Source organism: Chelonia mydas, chromosome 15, assembly GCF_015237465.2.
Source record: "Chelonia mydas isolate rCheMyd1 chromosome 15, rCheMyd1.pri.v2, whole genome shotgun sequence".
Lineage (NCBI taxonomy): Eukaryota > Metazoa > Chordata > Testudines > Cheloniidae > Chelonia > Chelonia mydas.
Window position 1 is genome coordinate 10,023,548 of NC_057856.1, and position 24,162 is coordinate 10,047,709.

The 24,162-nt window shown below is 41.0% G+C and overlaps 1 protein-coding gene across 1 annotated transcript in view; it reads left to right on the top strand.

Moving 5' to 3' along the window:
• CCDC60 (coiled-coil domain containing 60) overlaps window positions 1-24,162 on the top strand; it is a 122,410-nt gene that overhangs the window by 75,336 nt on the left and 22,912 nt on the right. The window contains 3 exon segments of the mRNA XM_027833984.3: window positions 12,597-12,776; window positions 20,507-20,629; window positions 22,729-22,833. Of these exon segments, the coding sequence (XP_027689785.3) occupies window positions 12,597-12,776; window positions 20,507-20,629; window positions 22,729-22,833 (408 nt within the window).

The following is a 24,162-nucleotide window of genomic DNA, read 5'->3' on the forward strand; positions in this document are numbered from 1 at the left end:
GAGGTAAGGGGGTATGAGGCTCATCTTCTAGTTTCACTTGAAGATCTTGGACCAGTAGCATATGCAGATACAACTCCAACAGCCTTAATGGAATTTCCCCTGCTTAAACAAGCAGCAAATTTGCCCCTTTATGTATAACATAAAATCACATTGTACCCTTCTGGAGGGCCCAGAAAACTTGAGGTTTATGTAGCAGAATTTTTGATTAATAGTTCCCTCAAAGAGGATGGGAGAGGAGTTTGAAGTGTGACCTTGAAATCTCTCAGATTCACTCGTGTCAGCCCCATTGATTTAGGAATCCCTATTCCCTGAACACTTCTCTGAATGCTGCTCTGGAGGGATCCCCTAACCTGGTAGCACAACTCTCTAAGGCTAGAATTTTCAGCCCCAGCATGCCTGTATCCTACCACAAAAACATTAACGTCTGCAAGGAAAACTAGCAAAAATACCATCAGATAGGAAGCAGAGCATCCCACTATTGAAGAGCGGCCTCCATATGCTTCCAGGAATTGTGGGGAAACAAGCCATGGTGATTTGGGGGCTTTCCTTTGCATTGTGCTTTTAATTGCTCCATGCCTCATAGCATGGGAAGAAAAGAGCCCCAAATAAAGATCAATCATTTCTATTTTGTGAGTTTGTATCTGTTTACCAAATCACATAGCTGTGAGTCTCAACATTGCATTTTTCTGAGAGAGAGAGAGAGAGAGAGAGAGATTTTGCTTTTTGCAGCAGTAGAAAAGAGCATTTCCTGTGTTTTAATGTAATTGAAGTTTAATGAAAAACATTGTGAAACCTCTCCAAGTGCATAATAATAAATCAATAACTGCACCCACTGCTGTCTTATGATAGCTGTGTTGTATGGTCAGTTGAGGATCTTTATTTTTTTTTCTACTGGTTCCTTATAGTCTTGCCCCAGTTACTGCCAGGAAACCTCCTAATCACTGGGTGTATCAATTGTTTATTTTCTGATTGAATCTCTCCTTGAGAATACACAGGGGATAATACATCTGTAATGCAGATCCTGATTTTAGTTTTGTTTTAACAAACGCATTTGGAGCACAAAATATTGTAGTCACAGAGAAGGATGGGCAAGAGAACAAAAAAAAGAGAGTACAAATGAGAATCTGCATCTGAAGTAATGACCTTGTTTCAGATTGCAAGTCCTTCTTGCTACACAGCATGTGTTGATTTGGCACAGTACCACTTAATTGCTTAATAAGTTAGTGTGGTAAATACAGTATACTCCTGATATCCAGGTAGCTTGCAGGACACAGATTTTATTGGATAGTCGGAAGTGCAATACTCGAGAGGGCACGAGTCATTTAGCAGCAGGGTGGCCTCCCCTGTGCACGGGGGCTCCTCCTCCTCGTAGTCCTTGGCTAGGGGTGTCTGCTCTACCCACCTTGGACCGCAGCCTCCCTCCCTCACCTTACACCTGCAGGTATCAGCTGTCACTGGCCCTGCGACAGCGCAGGGAGCTCTCCGCAGTTCTACTGTCACAGCCCCACTCATTCACTCCCGTGACAGCGGGTCTGCAGTGGGCTTCCTGCACTGCCACAGGAGCTATTCAGCAGCAGGGCGGTGTGGCCAGGGGCTCGTCCTCTTCCCAGTCCTGGCCAGAGGTTTCTGTTCTATTATCTGAACCTCCTCATTATCCCAGTCCCTTCCTTGTCCCCCATCATGAGATACATGCTGCGTAGGGGATGTCTCTCATGCTGGGGGACAAAAAAGGGATCTGGATAATGCGGAGGTTTTTTGGATAAATGGGAGTATACTGTAATATGTAATGACAGTGTATTTACAGTTTCTGTGGCTTATTAACTACATTTAATAAATGTTAATTTAATTATCAGGTACCCTACACTGTACTTTAGAAGATAAAAATAATTTATGTTTGGTCTTTAATTGCATGGTACTTGCTGTGTAATTACCTAGCCAGTACATGCGAATTACCATGTTTCTGGTTCTCCACTGCCTTTCCCTTTTGTGTAGTCATTCACACCGGTGCATTATGGGTTTAAAATGCTACCAAATCAGAATTTTCCATTCACTTACATCAGTGATCACATTTTAGATGGACTTTGCTCTCAGGAAGCCTAATTCTCATTTACTGTAAGACCACTGTACACAGTTCTGGCAGTCAAGTATCAGGGGGTAGCCGAGTTAGTCTGTATCCACAAAAACAATAAGGAGTCTGGTGGCGCCTTAAAGACTAACAGATTTATTTGGGCATAAGCTTTTGTGGGTCAAAGACCACTTCTTCAGATGCATGGAGTGAAAATTACAGATGCAGACATTATATAATGACACATGAAGGACTGGCAGTGGAAAGGGGCTTTAAAATACACATTAAAAGGCACCTTTCCGGTGCCAGAGGGTATAAAGCAGCCGATGTTAAATGAAAATTAGGCCCAGGTTTGACAGATGTAAATAATTATGCAAGATGCAAGGCAGTTAAGAATATAATTAAATAGTCTGCAGTTACTATAGTATCAGTCACAGGTATGGGACAGAGCCTCAGCTGGTATAAATCAGCGTACCTTCATTGACCTCAATAAGGCCAGGCTGATTTACAGTAAATGAGGATCTGGCCTATATATAATGTGTGCTCTGTAAATAAGAATAATACACTGTACTTGTGTAACAGCTTTTATCCCAGGGGCTCCAGCTGCTGTACAGACATTAACTACTTAATCCTCACAAACCCTGTCAAGTAGGTAAGGGACATACACAGCCCTGGTCTACACTACAGAGTTAGGTCGACATAAGGCAGCTTACATTGACCTAACTCAGTAAGTACCTACGCCACCAATGTAACTTGCTCACTACACTGATGTAATAGCTCCACCTCCGCGAGAGGCACAGTGCTAGGTTGATATAGTTAGGGCGATGGAGTGTCAGTGTAGACACTGGGTTGCTTACATCGACTGTTGCTGCCTTTCAGAAGCCATCCCATAATTCCCCACATTGACAGTTATATCAATGCAAGCACACCTGGTGACGATGCGCACTGCCAACACAAGGAGCATAGTGTGGACACACACAAGTGATTTAATTACTGTACTTTGATGTAACTGAGGTTGACTTGATTTTGTAGTGTAGACTTGCCCAGAGATCATTTCAAATATAGAAATGAAGCAACTTCTCAAGTGAAATGTGGCATCTGTATAATATCCATAGCAACACAATATAACAATTTGGGACAGGAAATTTAAAAAAACCCACTGTACCCAATTGAAACTGCATTGAGGAAACAAAAATTTAATTAACTGAACTGAAATTTGATGACACAGGGGTTATCACTTCTACAAAAATTGCCATGAGATCATTCATGACTACAGGTTGTCAGAATTTCAGTTTCATTAGCACTTTCAGCAGCACAGCACCTCTGAATCCATGCGAGAGCGCTGACTGCAAACTAAGTCAAAATGAAGAGGGCCAGTCACCTGCTGAATCACCATTTCCTGCACTTAGGTATTCCTTCAAATTCTCTACCCCAAATACTGATCTCCCTTGCCCCTCCTTAGTTTGAGAGATCTGATGGGATCACAGCCCAACATCGTATGGCTGCAGGTGATTTAAGTGTTCAGTCAATTTTGTCTTTAATCCCTGGATTTATAGTTTGCCATATTCAGAATGTTGTACTATATATTGTTTAGTTTTCATGTACTGTCGTTCCAAAGCTTTCATAGTCTGAGTTTTCTGTTAAAAAAAAGAATGTGGCATTGTTCCATGAATTTTCCTGTTACAAAGAATCCTGGTCAAAAGGAAGCTAAGAGGCAACACAGGTCATGGCACTTGCTTTTCACCTCAGACGACCTGGGTTTGTAGTCACTTTGCCATTAGTGCAATGAGTTTGACAGTCCCTGGGAAACATTTACATCACAATACCTCCTGCACAATTTGGGAATTGGCAGAACGCCCGAGGAAGGCCCTTCACTGGATTAGTAGGGAGTTGCTGCAGATAAGGGTTGAGGTGCTTTAGTGGAATGTATGAAACTGCATTTAGAAAGCCTGTGCTGTGAATAGCTTTCAAATCAATGCCACCTATGTTTTATTTGTTTATAAAATTGGCTATAAGCTGCTGCATGGAGCTAAATTCTTTCTTTATAGTGCCTAGGGACAGGGATGTACTCTACCATTAGCTCTAATCACATAGGAGCCTATATACCACTAAACCAAGAAAGTCTGTGTAAATGAGCCATCCTGTGGCGCGAAGGCTAACAACTCCCATGACCAAATAAATAACTTATATATACCTGGCTAGATTTGTTGGTAGGCAAAATAACACGCATACAAACAAATACATGCATTTCTCTTGGTTCATAATCTGTAGTCATCAGGACTCTGAGGTAACATTAGACCTAGGGCGACAGAGCCTCAGCTGGTGTAAATAGGCCTTGTTCAGTGACAGTCAAGAGAGCTACACCCATTTACACCAGCTGAGTGAGGGTCTCACCACTTATGCACAGTTGGTGTCCCTTGTTCCTTGTCTAGATTACTTATAATGGTTCCTGTTTACATACTGTAGATGTGAGGATGGTAGTGAATTTGGTAAAATTTTATATACAGGGTCAAATACATCCCTGGCTTAACACCACTCAAGTTACTTAAATTGGCCCAGTGTATTTAAATAAAATGTAAATATGTGGTTTGGTTCGATGTTGCTGAAGTTTTTAACATCATTGTGTTAGCTTCTTAAATGTCATCCTAACGCTGGATTTATGATCAAGAGAAACAAATTAATGGATTCCTTCAGTTTTGTCTGAGCCATTCCTGTGCAAAGAAATGCATCAGGTATCTTTAATCCTGGAGGCAGAAGCTTGACTCAGCAATGCTTTTATGGTGCTGCGTTACAATTAACTGATGACCCAGAGACCATAAAGGATTTAAAGAGTAATTTAATAAGCGTAGAGTAGTACTAAGTACTGAAAATATGCTTGCAATCAATTTGCTGTATACACAGTATGCTACTAGGTCATTCTTTTGTGCATGTGGTTGACCTTTATCTATAATAATTTATGCCTTTCAAGAAAAGTGAAGAATACTATTGCAAATCATTAGCACTCAAGAAACTCTTTTAATTTTCATGCTGACAAAGGTATTAACTTACCAAAAATAATACACATCCTTTTGTCTGAAAGACAGTTGAAAATCTGTGTTGTGACTACAGTTGACTGAAGCTCAATTACTGTAATAAATGTATTCCAAATTTCATCTCAATTGCAATTGCATTTTAATGAATGATTCTCACCTACTTATCAATTTGGCAGCCAGGCTAAATTTATTAAGTTGTTGTATAAACAGAGCATTCTGATGCTAGCATTTAAATGCAGAGATATTTGCTGTGCCATTGCTGAAATATACTGTAAATCTGCTTTATATGAATATATGTCAATTAACTGTATATTCCAAGTTAGGATGTATTTCATTTTTTCTCCACACCAAAAGTCCATAGACTTCTAAGGTCTTTCTTGACCTTCTCTGGAATTGTGAATTTGTTGTTTAAATCTGGCACATTATAGCTTATACATACCTTTGCTGTGTTTTTTCACTAACCTGATTTATTTCTTTGTTACTACTTGGAAATTGGATAAAATTAATTAAGTGGAGTAGTTGTTTTTAGAGAACTCCATTTTGAAAGTCACATACAATTCTGAAGCACTTAGAGGAGAGGAAAGTGATCAGGAACAGTCAAACTATTCACCAAGGGCAAGTCATGCCTGACTAATCTAATTGCCTTCTATGACGAGATAACTGGCTCTGTGGATGAGGGAAAAGCAGTGGACATGTTGTTCCTTGACTTTAGCAAAGCTTTTGACACGGTCTCCCACAGTATTCTTGCCAGTAAGTTAAAGAAGTATGGGCTGGATGAATGGACGATAAGGTGGATAGAAAGCTGGCTAGATTGTCAGGCTCAATGGGTAGTGATCAATGGCTCCATGTCTAATTGGCAGCTGGTATCAAGTGGAGTGCCCCAAGGGTCGGTCCTCAGGCCAGTTTTGTTCAATATCTTCATTAATGATCTGGAGGATGGTGTGGATTGCACCCTCAGCAAGTTTGCAGATTACACTAAATTGGGAGGAGAGGTAGATACGCAGGAGCGTAGGGATAGGATACAGAGGGCCCTAGACAAATGAGAGGACTGGGCCAAAAGAAATCTGATGAGGTTCAACAAGGACAAGTGCAGAGTCCTGCACTTAGGACGGAAGAATCCCAGGCACCGCTACAGACTAGGGACCGAGTGGCTTGGCAGCAGTTCTGCAGACAAGGACCTAGGGGTTACAGTGGACGAGAAGCTGGATAGGAGTCAACAGTGTGCCCTTGTTGCCAAGAAGGCCAATGGCATTTTAGGATGTATAAGTAGGGGCACTGCCAGCAGATCGAGGTACGTGATCGTTCCCCTCTATTCAACATTGGTGAGGCCTCGTCTGGAGAACTGTGTCCAGTTTTGGGCCCCACACTACAAAAAGGATGTGGAAAAATTGGAAAGCGTCCAGCAAAAATGATGAGGGGACTGGAACACATGACTTATGAGGAGAGGCTGAGGGAACTGGGGATGTTTAGTCTGTGGAAGAGAAGAATGAGGGGGGATTTGATAGCTGCTTTCAACTACCTGAAAGGGGGTTCCAAAGAGGATGGATCTAGACTGTTCTCAGTGGTAGCAGATGACAGAACGAGGAGTAATGGTCCCAAGTTACAGTGCGGGAGGTTTAGGTTGATATTAGGAAAAACTTTTTCACTAGGAGGGTGTGAAGCACTGGAATGGGTTACCTAGGGAGGTGGTGGAATCTCCTTCCTTAGAAGTTTTTAAGGTCAGGCTTGACAAAGACCTGACTGGGATGATTTAGTTGGGGATTGGTCCTGCTTTGAGCAGGGGGTTGGACTAGATGACCTCCTGAGGTCCCTTCCAACCCTGATATTCTATGATTCTATGATTCTAAGTGTTTGTTCACCGTTGGTTGTAGCCACATGTTCCTGTAGGCTTGCCAAGCAGATGACTGATTTTAGCATACAAAATTTAAAAAGCCCTTTAAGTCAGTTAAATCTTACAAAATTGTACTTAACCCATACTACTTCCATATTTCTTTCCCCAATATTGCTGATTATTGAAGCAGTTTGTGTGTAAAAGACATTTTCTGTTTTATCATTTTCTTTTTTTTCACTCATTAGCTTTGATTCATTTTACAATCTTACTCTTTAGTGTTTATGGCATCATAATCAATGCTTCTACAAGTGGAAGCTGCAGTATGAAAGAAGGAAAAACATCTTTTTTATCTTGATAATCAGTAATAATGACAGGAAAAATCACATGAGAATGAAGCAAGAGTTTGCTATGTTGTTAAAAAAGAAATGAAATGTGTCAAGAGAGATCTCCTATGTGAAAACCTTGAAGAACAATTAGCTAGCCTGACTTTATTCCAGAATCCTTGTGAACTTATAAAGCACACGGCATCTCTCAATAAGGCCATGGCTTTCTGAAAGCAGTGCTTTTACTTTGTTCCTGAGCCAGTACAGAAAGGTCTAGCAGAGAGATTACCTTCTGTCAGAACAAGAGAGGTGTAGTGACTGGCGTTTGCAATTGCTGGGCTCAAAGAATGGCAAATGGTTACCCTCCACAAGTAATTTGTCATAAACGCAGGCAGACAGGCAGGGAGGGAGGGAGCTATTCACCTTGAGAACTAGTGAACTAAATACTTGCTGTTTGCTACCTATATAACCTTTGGGAACTTTAAGGCATCTCTAATAAAAAAAAGGGTTTGGTTCCTTCTCAGTAAAATGAACCAGGCCCAGCTTCAGTATAGATCTGTGTTAAAAGATCAGGTACCGCCTGACAACATTTAGTCCAAAACTCAGAAACACATTCTGTGCCAGGGTATGAACCATCATGTCTGACTTGGATCAGCTGCTACGTTCTAAAGGCTGCAGAGTAACCTATTATGCTATGCCATATCCATTTCACTGCCATGGTGCGCTTTCTGTTTTCGGTCCCTGCTATCATCCTACAGGGAGTGCATTATGGATTCTTCTTTTTTCTCTTTACTGTAATGCCCTTCCCTGTTGTCTCCAAGTCACTGACAGACTTCACTGACAGCTTTCCTGTAGCTGACAATGAAGCTCAGTGGCAGCAAGTGGAATTTAGCAGATAACAGGTGGCTTCAGGGCAATACCTGTCAGCTTGTGACAATCAAGCTAAGGTAGAAAGTGGCATGGTGGCCAAAAAGATACTATAAACTATAATTAACCAAGAGGTTATTTAACCAGAGGAGAGAACAAAGCCAGAGCTCAACATATTTGACTAATGTTGTACAGAGTGTGAGATACCAGGAATGACCTAATGGGACTGAAGAATCTTTCCATTCTTTATGCTTAGTGATATTTCTTCATCATCATGGTGCAGAAGAAAATATTTAAATTTGCTGATACTCAGTACATTTCGATTACCCTGTATAATTAGACTATATGGAATATGCAACATTCTGTTGACACTTATGTCCTTGAACTATAGCTAAGCCAATCATCAGCATCGAACTGTAGCATCTCACCTGCATTCAAAGTATACTGACCAACACATCCAGTTTTGCGGAGAAGCTCCTGTTTTAGAACAGATCCCTATTTTGAGAGTTATTAGTTCCTCCACTATTTCTTAAACCAGATCGCCACTGTATGCACCTAAAGCATCTGATTGCCCACTCTCTTTATGCCAGTGTAATTCTATTGACTTCAAAGAAAATCACACTCAGTGGAAAATCAGGCTCAGAAAGTTCAGTGTAAGCTGGGACATCAAAGAAGAAGACTTCCAAACCAGCTGCCCTCTCCAGTTCAAGTTACCCGTGTACTTGAGGAAAATGGATTATGCTGTTGGTGGGAGCTGAAAAAAACATATTAGTAGGCTGTGGAACTCATTGCCACAAGGTATCATTGAGGTCAAAAACTTAGCAAGATTCAGAGATTGGACATGTGTATGGATAACAAGAACATACAAAATAATAATAGTAAATAATAAAAAAATGTTTTGGAAAGGATATAAAACCTCATCCTTCAGAGCTTAAACCAATCTCTATTGCGGAGGAGACTTCCCCAATGTGCAGGTTATCCCATAACTGTGTACTACAGGGTTCCTTGCAGTGAAGCACATAGGACTGGCCACTGTCAGAGCCCATATACGGGACTAGATTGACCATGTATCTGATCCAGTAAGACAATTCCTATGTTCCTATGAAATGAAGGAGAGAGAATTCTTCAACTCTCTGTTGTTTATATTACTAGAGCCTCTAGGTGCTGATGTTTGAAGAGGTCTCTGTCTATGTTGTACCATGTGGTTCATGGCCTTTAGCCTCTCCTACAGTGTGGGTATATTCTACATTGTATCCTGGCTAGCTCTGGGGCTTGACAACAACAACAAAATGATATTTGCTATTTTCAGGTTGTGGTTTATAAACTCACATTTCTCACCTGAAAGTATAAAGTTAGATACAGTCTGTAAAGCTTACTTTGTGAGTTTTGAGTAGCTGTTTCCATGGAAGTTGTTGCAATAGGTCTGTCAAGCTAATTATTATTATCTTTCTTTCTACAATTTCTGCAGTCTCTCTGAAATGTCCTTTACTTCCTAGTAGGGCTGTCGATTAATTGCAGTTAACTCACACGATTAACTAAAAAAAATGAATTGCGATTAAAAAAATGAATTGCGATTCATCACATTTTTAATAACACTGTTAAACTATAGAATACCAACTGAAATTTATTAAATATTTGTGGATGTTTTTCTACATTTCCAAATATATTGATTTCAATTACAACACAGAATACAAGGTGTACACTGCTCACTTTATATTATTTTTATTACAAATATTTGTACTGTAAACATGATAAACAAAAGAAACAGTATTTTTCAATTCGCCTCATACAAATACTGTAGTGCAACCTCTTCACTGTGAAACTTCAACTTACAAATGTAGGGTTTTTTGTTACATAACTGCACTCAAAACCAAAACAATGCAAAACTTTAGAGCCTACAAGTCCACTCAGGGTTGCTTCTCGTTCAGCCAATCCTTAAGACAAACAAGTTTGTTTACATTTACAGAAGATAATGCTCCCCACTTCTTATTTAAAATGTCACCAGAAAGTGAGAACAGGCATTCGCATGGGACTTTTGTAGCCAACATTGCAAGGTATTTACATGCCAGATATGCTAAACATTTGTATGCCCCTTCATGCTTCGGCCACCATTCTAGACGATGTGCTTCCATGCTGATGACGCTCGTTAAAAAAATAATGTGTTAATTAAATTTGTGACTGAACTCCGAGGGGGAGAATTGTACCTCTCCGGCTCTATTTTACCTGCATTCTGCCATATATTTCATATTATAGCAGTCTCGGATGATGACTCAGCACATGTTGTTCATTTTAAGAACACTTTCGCTGCAGATTTGACAAAACATTAAGAAGGTACCAATGTGAAATTTCTAAAGATAGCTACAGCACTCAACCGAAGATTTAAGAATCTGAAGTGCCTTCCAAAATCTGAGTGGGATGAGGTGTGGAGCTTGCTTTCTGAAGTCTTAAAAGAACAATACTCCACTGCAAAAACTACAGAACCCAAACCACCAAAAAAGAAAATCAACCTTCTGCTGGTGGCATCTGACTCAGATGATGAAAATGAACATGCATTGGTCCACACTGCTTTGAATTGTTATCAAGCAGAACCCGTCATCAGCATGGATGCACGTCGTCTGGGATGGTGGTTGAAGCATGAAGGGACATATGAATCTTTATGCATTTGGCACATAAATATCTTGCAACACTGGCTACAATAGTGCCATGAAAACACCTGTTCCCACTGTCAGGTGACATTGTGAATGTAGCGGGGTGGTCACCCACTCCTGCCTTAAAAGGCTTAAAACAGCCCAGGAAGAGGGCTGTGGCAGGGAAGGAAAAGCAGGGCTGATTGGGGGAAGCAGCCTCAGCTGGGAGCCATGCCCCAATCCGGCCACGGCTGGCTTAATGAGGGCCCAGGTGGCCCTTATAAGAGGACTGGGGCCAGAAGCCAGAGCGAGAGTCTCTTCTAGCTATTGAGAGAGATGGGCCTGGCTGCTGGGGAGTGTACCAGGGTACCTGAGGTGAAGCAGAGCTGGGGAAGGTCAGAGGAGCTGGGAGGCTCCAGACTGGAAAAGCCCCAGGCTGCAGGCCTGGCATACTGCCTAAGACAGGGTACTGGGGTTGCAACAGGGCAGCCCACGGGTAGGCGGAGGCAGCAGGTCCAAACCCCCCTTGCCTATGATGACTGGCTTATACAGACTGCAGTCAGCTGCAGTGAAAGGGGGCTGGATGATGACTGGCAGTAGCCCATAGGCTGAGGCAAGGTGGGGATAGAGGATGGGGGTTCCCCGGGGAGGGGAGACCCAGACCTGTGGGGTATTGCCTGGAGGGGTGGCACCCCAGGTAAAAGGGCACTGGGGTCCGGGAGGGACACGGGGGCCAGCGATGGCGAGACACTAGCAGAGGGCGCTCCGGAGCTGGTAAAAAGAGCTAATTCCCAGACAACCAGCAGGAGGCGCCGCTGGGTGAGTCTGCGCCCCATTACAGTGAACAAGAAATGGGCTGCATTATCTCCTGCAAATGTAAACAAACTTGTTTGTCTGAGCGATTGGCTGAACAAGAAATAAGACTGAGTGGGCTTCTAGACTCTAAAGTTTTACATTGTTTTATTTTTAAATGCAGGGGGGGTTTTGTACGTAATTCTACATTTGTAAATTCAATTTTCATGATAAAGAGATTACACTACAGGACTTGTATTAGGTGAATTGAAAAATGCTATTTCTTTTGTTTTTTACAGTGTAAATATTTGTAATCAAAAATAAATGTAAAGTGAGCACTGTAAACTTTGCATGCTGTGTTATAAATGAAATCAATATATTTGAAAATGTAGAAAACATCCAAAAATATTTAAATAAATGGTATTCTATTATGGTTTAACAGTGCGATTAATCACGATTAATTTATTTAATCGCTTGACAGACCTACTTCCTAGATTTCACATCTTCTTGTCCTGCTGACATACAGTAAGACCAGCTTGATTTTCCTCTTTGGCCTCCTTCCCCACCTTACGCACGCATGTTTGGCGATGCTTTCATTCGTGATCTGCTGAAAAAATGTTGCCTGGTTCCCTCGGGTTACCACTGAGATGCAAGATTTTAGGGAGTTGGAAAAGGCCATATTTGAACTTTCACTGCATTAAAAAAGTATCATTCATTTCAACTGACATTGTGGGCCATCTCAGAGTTTGGTAAAAAAAATTTTAACCGTTCTCACAAAATTTGCTACTACTGAGATATGAGAGTATCTATGCGCCTCTCTGGTGTATTTATTTCTAATTTATGGGGTCATTTTTCGAACCTTCCCATTTGACCAGTCAAATACACAAGTGTCTAGACCCTCCTCAATGCCAACATGTAACTCCTAACAATGATTAAAGGAAGGGAAATGCCCTTCAGAGAGAAGACCTAAAAACATCACTGGGTTTGCCTGGCTTCATCTATACAGTTTATGGGTTTTGATTTTCTTTTAAATTCTGCAATCCCGTGATTTATTGGCAGGCATTTGATCAGTTCAGTGAAGCAGGGTCGGGGGTATTTCCACACTCTTCAGAAAGAAACATTGGAGAGGAAGAATGCACTGAAATTAGCACGGCAAAAGCAAAAGGAAAAATGGCGAACTGAATGGCAGCCACCGAGAGACTCATCAGATGAGGAAGACTCAGATGAAGAGCTAACTGAGTAAGTGGGTTTTTGGTATTTTGGGGACTTGAGAATCAAAGATTTTGAAAGAGGCAGTTTCAGAATTAAACTCATTGTCACTGCCGTCAAAGCTGTACGTTTGATTCACTGTTGGAAGATTAATCCCTCCTCATATAAGGCCTTTCTTGACTCAAATGCAGACCCCAAATTTTCAACTTAGACACTTACATTAGGGCAACAAATTCTGCATTTGAACCCTCTGATTGGCACTGATGTGCCTAAAGTGAGTAATCAGCCACCTACATGCTAACTTCAACATCAAAATACGGAACTTGGAGCCTTAACATAGATGCCTGAGGTGGAATAGTCCCTCTCATATGAAACAGAAACTTGACGTGCTTTAAAATTCAGTTAATAGAGTGGAAACTTGATTCATGAATGTGGAGCAAAAATGCTTGAGAAACAGTACAAAAAGAGGAAGAGGCCTGGACAGGAGGAGGGCAGGTGGGTGGAGGGAAATCTTCAGAGCCAGCTGAGGAGAGCTGGCTGTGTGAGGAGAAGACATTGGTGCACAGGAGGTCTACAGTGCTTAGCTCTCTAAATTGTCCCACCTAAGAGTTGTTCCGGCCATGCCACAAAAGAGGAACATGGGGCTTAGGGCCAGATTTGTACAGGTATTTAGACCTCTAAAGATGCACGTAGGTGCTTAGTGGAATTTTCAGTAGTACCTAGATTGAAATCCATAGGAATGAGGTACCCATGCACTTGTGAAAATCCCACTAGGTTCCTATCTCCATCTTTGGGGGCTAAATATCTATAACACTCTGGCCCTAAAGCATTAAGAACGCGTTGGGATGGCACACAAAACACAGTGGCCTATTTGTGTTCATTTGGTACTGTCGTTCTCTCCTTCTCGCACTCCCCACTCTGTTTAGTTTCATGCAATCCCAAACTTCCCATTACATTGCTGCTGGTAGCTGAGATTGTCGTTAGTAATAATTATGCTTTGTCCACTGAGATTTGCTAACCACTGGACTATTCTTCCTCTTAGAATCTGTTTTGTTTATTCAGTAATACTCTTAATAATCATTTCTAGCTATGCAGGAGTTGAACAGATGAAGTGTTGAATTTTAAGCCTGCATCCAAACAATTCGATTTTTACTTTTCTGCGATGCTCTCTTTTCCACCCACTCCCACTCTCTCTGTGTAGGTTCTGTTTGGTCTGGATTTCAATATTCTCTTACTAGATAAGCTACTCTGAAGTTTTGTGTTGTCAAATACTGTGTATATATTCCTGCTTCTCTTTGGGCCTAAGAATTACAAACATCTCAAAAGATGCTGGAGACTGCAGTCTCCAAGTGGAGACGGGTCATGCAGGAAGGGTGAATGGAAGGGAGCTAGCTGGAAGCAGCAGCAAATCTCAGTGGGGGCTTAGGACGTTGGAGACCTGGGTGAAAGTGCTTGCTTCACCGCAGACTCCCTGTGTGACCTTGGGCAAGTCATTTAGGGCCAGATTTGTTAACATCTTTTAAAAATATTTTTGTCAGTGTAGCTTATTTTGCTCTCTGAACCAGTAAAAGCTATACTGGCAATAGCTACTTTTTGCTGTTACCAACTGCATCTAGACTAGGGCTTTTGCCCTTATAGAACTGTTGCACACACAAAAATCACACCCCTCATGTAGATCTGGCCAAGGGAGTAAGGTTGGTATCAGTGACTACTTAGTTGCTCAGCGTTTTACTTATCGTTCCCTCCAACTGATTTTAAAAAGATCTTTTAAATTCTGGCATCTAATCTCTAAAAAAGCAAAATCTTTAGACTTGGGTGGACCAAATGCAGAATTAGGGTTGAGGTCCCTGATTCTCCTAATTGGAAATTTGGTTACTGAGCTGCCCTCTTCCAGTATGTGTGGGATGGGATAAGAATGCACACTGAAACTAATGAAAGAAATGCACTCTGTTGGCAGGCCTTTGTTTATATATGCAAACTGTCCAATGTAATTTATGCAGAGGCAGGATCCCTGCTAGCAGGTGTTAGTTTCATCCTTGTCATGTTATTCATGTTTGCTTAGATGCTGTGGCAGGCAGTTAAAAAGCTGTTTTCAGTCTATGTGGGGAAAATAGGGATTGTTATCTGTTATTTCACTCCTGGCTGTAGCAGTGCTGAATTTAAAAACTGGGAACTCAGGGGAGGTAAGAAGGGTGTAAAGCAGTTTAAAGACTGCTTTGGAGGGGATCTCTTAGGTTCTTTTCAACAGATAAAATCTAGCGTCAGCCTTCTTCATAAGGATTTTTATATACAACTTAAAATACAGCATTTTACTATAGCTTCTACTGAGGATAATGAAAATCTCAGCTGAAGCTATTGAATGTTTTGCATTTTTTCATGACTTGATTATCTTGCACTTTGGAGAAACACACTATTGCTCAAGCAAACCTTAAAACAGAAGCTTTTAAGTTATAACAACAAATAAGGTCTATAAAAAGCCATCATGAAGTTCCAAAATTTTTCTTAATTACTCTACCTCCTTGATCCTTTTCATTAACAAATCAAAAGATGATTTTGCTAGCTGTGGGCACGATGAACTCTGCCTGTGGTAGGAAAATCTAAGTTGTGTTCTTTCTGCCTCTGACCTAATCAGAAATGAATGTTCTGCAATCAGAATTTATTGGACAGTTTTATGACTGGTATGCGAAGAAGAGCCGTATCTAGCACTTGCATAGTTATCTTGATTTTATAGTTCAAAGAGGAGTAAATAAATCTTTTTCCCTCAAGTAAGACTCGAAGACAAACAGGGGCAGATATTTTAGGCCTAATTCTCCACTTCATTACCTCAGTTTTATGCCAAAGTATCTCCATTGAAGCCAATGGAGATGCACCAGTATAAAAACAGTGTAAGAAGTGTAGAATCACGGCCACTGAGTTAAGAAGGCACCTTTTGTATAGTCCCTCTTCTCACCATGGGACTGGGCGTGTTTGTATCGGCTTAAATGGGTTATGGATGAGCAGCCAAAACCATTCTTTCAGCATCTCTCTGACTGTTGACAATGGACTGATGCTTTTACATTTAATTTTGTGAGGCTTCTGACTATAATAAATACAATCCACTACAGTGGTTTATTTTACACAGATTGTGCGCCTTTGCCAGTAGAGGCTAATAAAGATGTTCTTTTCAAGTGTCTTAAATGGTGACAGACTCATCACTTTGTAGCAGTATTTATCTGAGTGTCCTGTGGTAACAGAGATCTGGAAAGCTGTAAGTAAGATTCAGATTAACCTGATTCCTACAGTACCTGTATATAGGGGGATCTGCATATAAGATAAATTAACGGTCACTATCCAATTTAGGAATGACCAGAGATATGTTAGTAAATAGGAAATAGTAGATATTTAATTGCTGGAATTCTCAGCTCCCAAGAAGTTCTGTCATAAAGTCACATCAGCAAGGACCTAATAGAGCACCTAATTTCCCTGTCAATGCAGGAATGTTTCATATATTTCTCCAGTGTAATGCTTAAGTTACCGCTTGGGGATAGTTTAGTTGAAATCATATATATGGTAAATCTAGTTACATTATTGTGTGGTTTGAGAAATAGTTCAGATTTTTGGAACCCTAAAATATGTACTTGACATAAAAGCTTAGTTCTGATAAACTATTTGTTTATATATGTTGTGACAGAGTTGGGTCAGATGGCTACAGAAGAGTAATAGAAGGCAGATATATTAGTCCCAGGTTAAATAGGTCCCTTTTCCCTGGGTAAGGTAACATGAATAATTAGAAACCTGCCGCCAATGCCATCCCAGAAATCAGTAGAGAGAGGAGAAACACCCTTCCTCTTATTGGTTCGGCATGCAGGACTTATGAGTAACTCCGAAATGTGGAGGGTTGTAACAGTTTCAGTGCTGGCAGTCGGACTTTCTTTAGGGTTCATAGAGAAGAAGAAAGAAAGTCTGATTTGGGGAAGCATGAAAATGTGCTGTTTTGCACAATGGAACCTCTGAGTTACACAACCATGTTCACTTTGGGTCAGCGTAAATGTCTAATGTAGAATGTAACTTTGACTGCTTTGGGTGAAAAAGAGTCTGCTTCCAAAGATGTGATGTCAGACAGACTGCACCTATAAATGTGACTGCAAGACTCTTCAGTTGTGACAGCCCGAGGTAAATCCCATTAGACTGCAGCCTTGATCCCTTCTGTAGTATCAAACATATTAGGCAGAGCTGAATAGCCACACATTTCTTCATTTCTGAATTAGCTAAAAAACACTGAGATATCGGATAGTTCATTTAGTGTAACAGTGGGTGCCTAGGCAGTATATGAGTCACTTAACTCAATGTTGAGATGAATGTTGCCATGCTAATGTTGTATCTGCTATCACAGTTGCTTTGCTTTAGGAAAATTGTAGCAGTGGAATGCCAGGAGCACATCTTTTTTCTTTTGATTCCAGCTACACACATCTTATAATTAGCAGCAGGGGGCTCACTCTAAAGTTCTGTTCCATATTCATAAAGAGAACCTTTTTCCAGAAGGGTATTCCGTCATCTAAGAGGACTCTGTTCTCCAAATTCTGCATATACTTTTAAGAATTCTGACTCTGACCTTACCTGCCAGCTATTCTGATGTGCGCAGTATCATTTCAGATTTACATCAATTTATCATATTACTGGTTACAGTATACACTGTTGTCTGTTCATTGTAGACCCACTATAAGTTTTTGCATAGCCATGTCCTTGGAGTGTTCTGTTAAGTAGCACCCATGAAAAAGCAAACTGATATCACAGCCTTATGCACTTGATATTTTTCCCTCCTCCTGCTCTTCACTTTTTGTCCTGTTCCACTATCACTCAGTTATTTAATGCAGTGATGAATGCCGGAAAACCTGCCTCATTTCATAGAATCATAGAATATCAGGGTTGGAAGGGATCTCAGGAGGTCATCTAGTCCAACCCCCTGCTCAAAGCAGGACCAATCTCCAATTTTTGCCCCAGATCCCAAATGGCCCCCTCAAGGATTGAACTCACAACCCTGGGTTTAGCAGGCCAATGCTCAAACCACTGAGCTATCCCTCCCCCCAACATTTATTCATGTCTTCATAACTCTTCCTCTGCTGCACACATGCTTCTTCACACAGTCTTATTAACTGTCAGTTTTAAAAGCTTGCTTCACCCGCCCCCAGTCTAACAAGGCAGACAAGCTTTGACAATTCATGTGGGATACAGAGGTTTTTGTTTTATTTTTCATGGTGTATCATTGGAACACTATACAAGACGTTGTGTCATCTTGTCCCAGGATGATGATAATCTACCCAAGAAATTTCCATCCAGGGGGAACTACCTCCTATTTCAGCCAAGTCCATTGCCTCGCTATCTTTGGAAACCCCATTTTTGTGCTAGAAATTACACCAGGTATGCAGATATAGTCAAATCCACCAGCTCGCAATTCAGAGCCAGCCAGCAGCGTCATGCCCTGATACAGAAGCCCTACAGAGTAAATTGTGAAAATAAAATTTCTTATGGCAACTCCAACTTCCTAACAAGTGACAGTGCATAAACCAAAGGTTTCACTCAGCTTCACATACTGTGCTTATTACCTTGTGTATGACGCCTTCCAGTGACATACTAAGCTATGTGATTGACATTTGTCACCTAGGATTCTTTCTCCATTCCTCTCCACTTCCCGGGAAAAAACTTGTGTGTGGATTTTGTTGTTGGTATGAAGTGCTGTGTGCTTTTATTTGTGAAGGTACAGTTGAAGAACTGCACTTGGAATGGAGAGTGACATAATTTGAGGTGATTCTTACTGTTTGTCTACACAAACTGTTCATGGCAAGCTACTGTGTGACCCCCCTCCCCCACCCCGTACTAGCTTGCCATCGTCTAACTATCTGTGTGGATCCTGGTGATGCACGTAACAGTTTGTTAATGTGCTTTGATCTAAACTTTTTTGAAGTGGGACTGGATCAAAATATATTAACAAGTAGTTGGTGTGCATCAACAGGGTCTATGTGGACAGTTAGTCCGCAGCAAGCTAGTGATGGGGAGATTGACACCCCAGCTTGCCACAAACTAAATGTTCATGTAGACATACCCTTAGTTCCTGTGGGAGTGAATTCTGCAATCTTGGACTGGCCCTGAACAAAATTCTGTTTCCTGCATTAATGAACTTTATAATAGATAATTCTACTGTGCCATGGAAGCAGAGATGATGATAGCGGTCTTGAGCCCAGAATGAGAAGCAATCTTTTAAGTACTCTGAGATCAGATCGTTACGACCATTGAAGATGAGGATTTGGAACTTGAATTTGTCATGCTGTTGTATGGGGAATCAATGTAGTGAGTAGAGGAAAGTTTTGATGTGCTTGAAGAAACCCATATCACTGCAGTCATGCTTGCCACATTCTGTACTAATTAGTTTCTTTAGAAAAAAGAAAAGGAGGACTTGTGGCACCTTAGAGACTAACAAATTTATTTGAGCATAAGCTTTCGTGAGCTACAGCTCACTTCATCGGATGCATTCAGTGGAAAATGCAGTGGGGAGATTTATATACACAGAGAACATGAAACAATGGGTGTTACCATACACACTGTAATGAGAGTGTTTCTTTAGGTCTCAAGCTTTCATACCCAGATAACATTGTATACATTGTTATAGTCTAGCCAGAAGGCAATGAAGACCAAACTGGGCCATGGTTAACAAAGACGTGACAAAGAATCCTATCCAACTAGAGATGGTAAAAGGAGTTTCTGGTGGATGCTGCTCTGTGCAAGTTCAGTCTCAGGGAGGAGTCCAGGAGGAATTTCAAACTTAACTTGTGTGGGTATGCATCTTCAGTCAGTGGAGACTGTACCATAACTGCAAACTCCTCAGTGTTTTTTTCTGCTAACCAACAAAACCTCCATTTTGCTAGGATTCAGATTCCAAAGACTTCTCTTCAGCTGTGAGCTGGTATTGCTCAAGCACTGGGTGAGATGGCTAACAGTAACTTTGTATGTTGTAAGGGATAGATAGATATATGAACCATATGCATACTGTTGACATGTGAGCCGAGCCTGCAACATCCACCAGTTTTACTGGGCCTGTTTCTCCACCATCTAGCTCCTTGTGTAGCTATTTATTTACACTTGTGCAAAATGGGTGTAAAATGCTATTATTCTGGTTTAGTAGTATTTTGTACCCACTTTGCACAATTGTAAATGGATACCACTCACTTTTTTTGTTACATCCATCTACACAAGAGGCAAATTTTCAAATGAGTGCCAGTTTGATCTCTAGTGGTTTTATCCACACAGTAAATTTGACATGAAAAATTGTGTGCAGAATTTATAGGCAACTTTTGAAACTTTAGCCCTTAGTTTCACTGAGAGAACCTTATCAGAAGCCAACATGCTAGTAAGGGGTCTGATTCTCTACTCCATTACGCTGCTTTTATATCTGTGCAAATTCCACTGAAGTCAATGGAGTTACACCTGCCTAAAACTAGCATAATGGAAGGTAGAATCAGTTTCACAAATTCTTTTCTCTACAATATGGTCAAGAAAATTCTTATAATCCCAGATGGCCCACAGAATATTAATTCACTGTAAATGCCTAATTCAGAATTCAGTAGTAGCAATCAAAGTTCTGGCAGATCAGAACAGACAATGCTACTTTAAAAAAAAGAGAAGAGGAAGGATGGGCATGGGTAATGTAAATAAGGCTAGGCAGTCACAATTGTTCCCTATACATCGTATCTTCCACTTCTAATGTTTATCCTTGTCCCCTCCCTTAGTTTCTTTTTAACAGAAGGTCCCCTGCTGAGGAAGAAAGCAAAGAAGAAAAAGAAGGCTATCATACAGCCTTTCATCCCTGTCTACAACAGTCTTTTGGTTCCACAGCCACCTGCATCACATGCGTATGTTCTAAGGCAAATCTAAGATGCACCCATCTTGCCAGTATATAAGAGGGATGCAAAGTAAAATGAGACCCAAAGTGCTAATGCCTCAAGCCACTGTCTGCCTGATGGTCCGTAAACCCTAGAATTTTGGAAATATGTGGCTCATAAAATAGACAAAATTTTTAACTACAACAGGGCCAAATTCTATCCGCAGATGAATTCATGAGACTCCCATTGACTTTTAATGAAAGTCCTGCATACACATCAAAAGCAGTATTTGTCTCACAGGCCCTGATCCCACAAACCCCTAGTGTTTGGTGTGGTGAAGATTTCAAGATTAGGTTAATTTTTTTAAAAATCTTTTCAAATTCAAAAGTTTAGATTGCCTAACTAAAAATTGTTTCATGTAAGAGAGAGCATGGGTATGTACTAAGTGTGTATGTGTATGCTTCTTTGAATTCACAATGTCTGAGAAAGCATACTCACATGTTGTTGGGTGTTGAATGCCCACAACTGCCATTAAAATCAATAGAAACTGAAAACACTTAAGCACTTCACAGGATCAGCCTCATACAAAGGTTTCATACCCAGAAACCATGGTGCGTTCAGGAATCAGGGTTGCACATCAATCTTCTACAGAAGTTCAGAGTAGTCTAGAATGCTAAGGAGACATTGAGAAATTTGATATGCCACAATTGTTTTGAACCCACACGTAAGGACCAACTTTTGCCTTCAGATACTGAAACTCACGTCCCATTGACTTCTATGGGAGCTGTGCATACATAGGAGATTTTTTTTTTCACTAGCTTGCAATCAGATTTTTGTAATACCTGTTAAATACCTCCAGGTTAATTGCTGTCCACCATACAGATCTCATCAGAACAACATCCAATCCCTTACACTTTCTGCTGCCAAACCTTTTCCCATACCACCAACACACTTATTATTAATCATGTTTATGATGATGGTGCCTAGTGGCCAGTCGAGAACAGGGCCCATTATACTGGGCGCTGTACAACCACCATACAAAAGACAGTCCCTGCCCCAAAGAGCTTACTTACTGAATAGACAAGACAGAGCACTGGGGAAAGGGATAGAACTAGAGGTGGCTGGAGAACAACACAGGTCTGCAACAACTTTCAAGGTTTTACATTTGTTTTTATTCCACACTGGAACAAAATCAAACCATATCAGATGTTGCATCCCGCTTCATGGGTATATGGAGGAAATTGTGATAGCGTGGGAGCATGGAGTAGGCACATAAGATTGAAGATTTCAATAAAGTTTGGGTACTATTCTGAACTTGTGCATTTATATGCCCAGAAAACCTTCAAACTCTATGAGATTTGACCACCACTAATAATAATGGCCATCATAGATCCACACTCACACTTACCTTCCTCCACTCCGTTAGCTGGGTTTCTCCTTTGGGGGCTCAGTCATAAGGAACTGACAGTTTGATGTTGTTAGAGAGACAAGGTGGGTGAGGTAATATCTTTTATTGGACAAACCTCTGATGGTGAGAGAGACAAGCTTCCGAGTTACACTGAGCTCTTCTTCAGGTCTGGGAAAGGTACTCTCAACATCACAGCTAAATGCAAGGTGGTCCAATAAAAGATATTACTCCACCCATCTTGTCTCTCTAATATCCTGGGACTGACACAGCTACAAGTACACCGCATAGTTTGTGGTGGTCAGTCACAATATTTACGTGCACTCTAGGATTACGCATTGCTCTCACTCAAGCAAGTGCAAACGGTGTCTGGAAACTCTGAGTAAGGATTCCTGAGTGAGTGAATAGAAAGGCACAAAAACCTAGGAATGTGGCTCTGTGTAAGATACTGCCTTCACAAAACACAACTGTATAATTTACCCTTTCCCACCAACAGATGTGGAAGAATCACCCAGGGTATACTGGCTAACTGACATGAAGTTGTTTACGGAAGGCATGATCCAAGATATGTCGTTAACCTATTCTGTGTTTATCCCCAAGATTATTGTTGTCAGTCATTTAGTTCCTGACTGTTTGCCAGGGTATCCCCTGCATGTAATGATCTAACTGTTCCTTCTGTCACCTTTGCAGTACAGCACTTGTTTTTTTTTCTTCATTTTCACAGTGAACCCCTCTTTCGACAGCTTTGTGCTCTACACTGGCTCTTGGAGGCTTTGACTCTCGAACCCAACTGTTCCTTAAAACCTGTGTTAACCTGCTGGAATCCAAAGTACATGCACGCTGCATAATATTCTTTGATGGGATGAGGTTTTGTTTTTTCTTCTTGCAAACATTGGTTTTCCTCCCCCTTTGCTTTTAAGTAAAAATTATTTGAATAACATGTGATTACTAATTCTGGGCCTTATTGTGTTATCAAATTTTGCACAGAACTCCCCTTTGGAATCAGTAAGTTCTGTGGACAAATCAGCAGCATAGCATGGCCCTCTGTTAGGATATGCTGTAGCATTAGCAGAAAGGATCTTGAGCTTTTGAAGCCAAATTTGGTTTAAAAAAATTATGCAAATTAAATGTATTTACTAAGATCCTGATTCTGCAGCCTGCCTTGCATGGCTGTCCCAGTGAAATCAACTGGAATTTTCTCTCCAGTGTGATTGCAGTTCAGAGCCTGTATCAAGTGATATTTGCTAGCTATTTTTATTTCATCACTTAGATATGGCTCTGGGCTGCTTTAAAAGATAAGTTACTTCAGAATATTTTGTATCTTTGCTGTTTCACTTGTGTAATTAGTAGTAAATACTGTTTTAAATTTTTCAACATTTTCAGCCAATAGATATAGTAATATTGAAAATAAAATATTTAAAGTATTCAGGAAGTTTTCTTAATTATATATCCAGATATCAGATGGAACCATAAAGCAATGAATGAAATTATTTTCTCTGATTCTCAGGGCAGAGCTCTTCAAGGCTGTTCTGGTTTCTCTCCCTATATGCCCAGAAATCCAATTGACACAAATAGAAGCTTTGCCTATATACAACAGAGAGAGCAGAATAGTCTTGGAGAGAATTCACCAGGTGGACTGGAGATGAAAACTTAGTCCAGTGTGTATTGTGTGTGAAATGTTTGCCCCCCTCTACATATGTGCACCAGGCACTAGAGAGGGATGAGACACACACTGTGCCAGTGGGTTTCACAAATATTTTCTCATAGCAGAGAAATTAAGACTCAGGACTTCTGGGTTCAATTCCAGGCTCATCAGGGGAATGTGCTCTAGTGATTTTTGCACTCTTCTGACCCCAGTCTCTCAACCCCACCTCAAGCCTCTCTCCTTCTGCTCCTATACACTCCACAACTGCTCCTGCCCCAGTTCCCCTCTGCTCCTACCCTAGCCCTTCATCCCCATCCTCTGCCTCTTCCCTCTCCCCTCTGCATTCAAGTCAGGTGACTTCCTCTATCTCTTCCTTGCAGCCTGGGTGCCAGTACAGGGAGCATTGAGAGCACAGGAGAGACGGGCCCTGTGCTTTCCGTTCTGGTTCCCCATACCACAGCAGCCCCTAGCAGAGCAATTACAGGAAAAGTCCAGCCATTACAGCCCCAATCT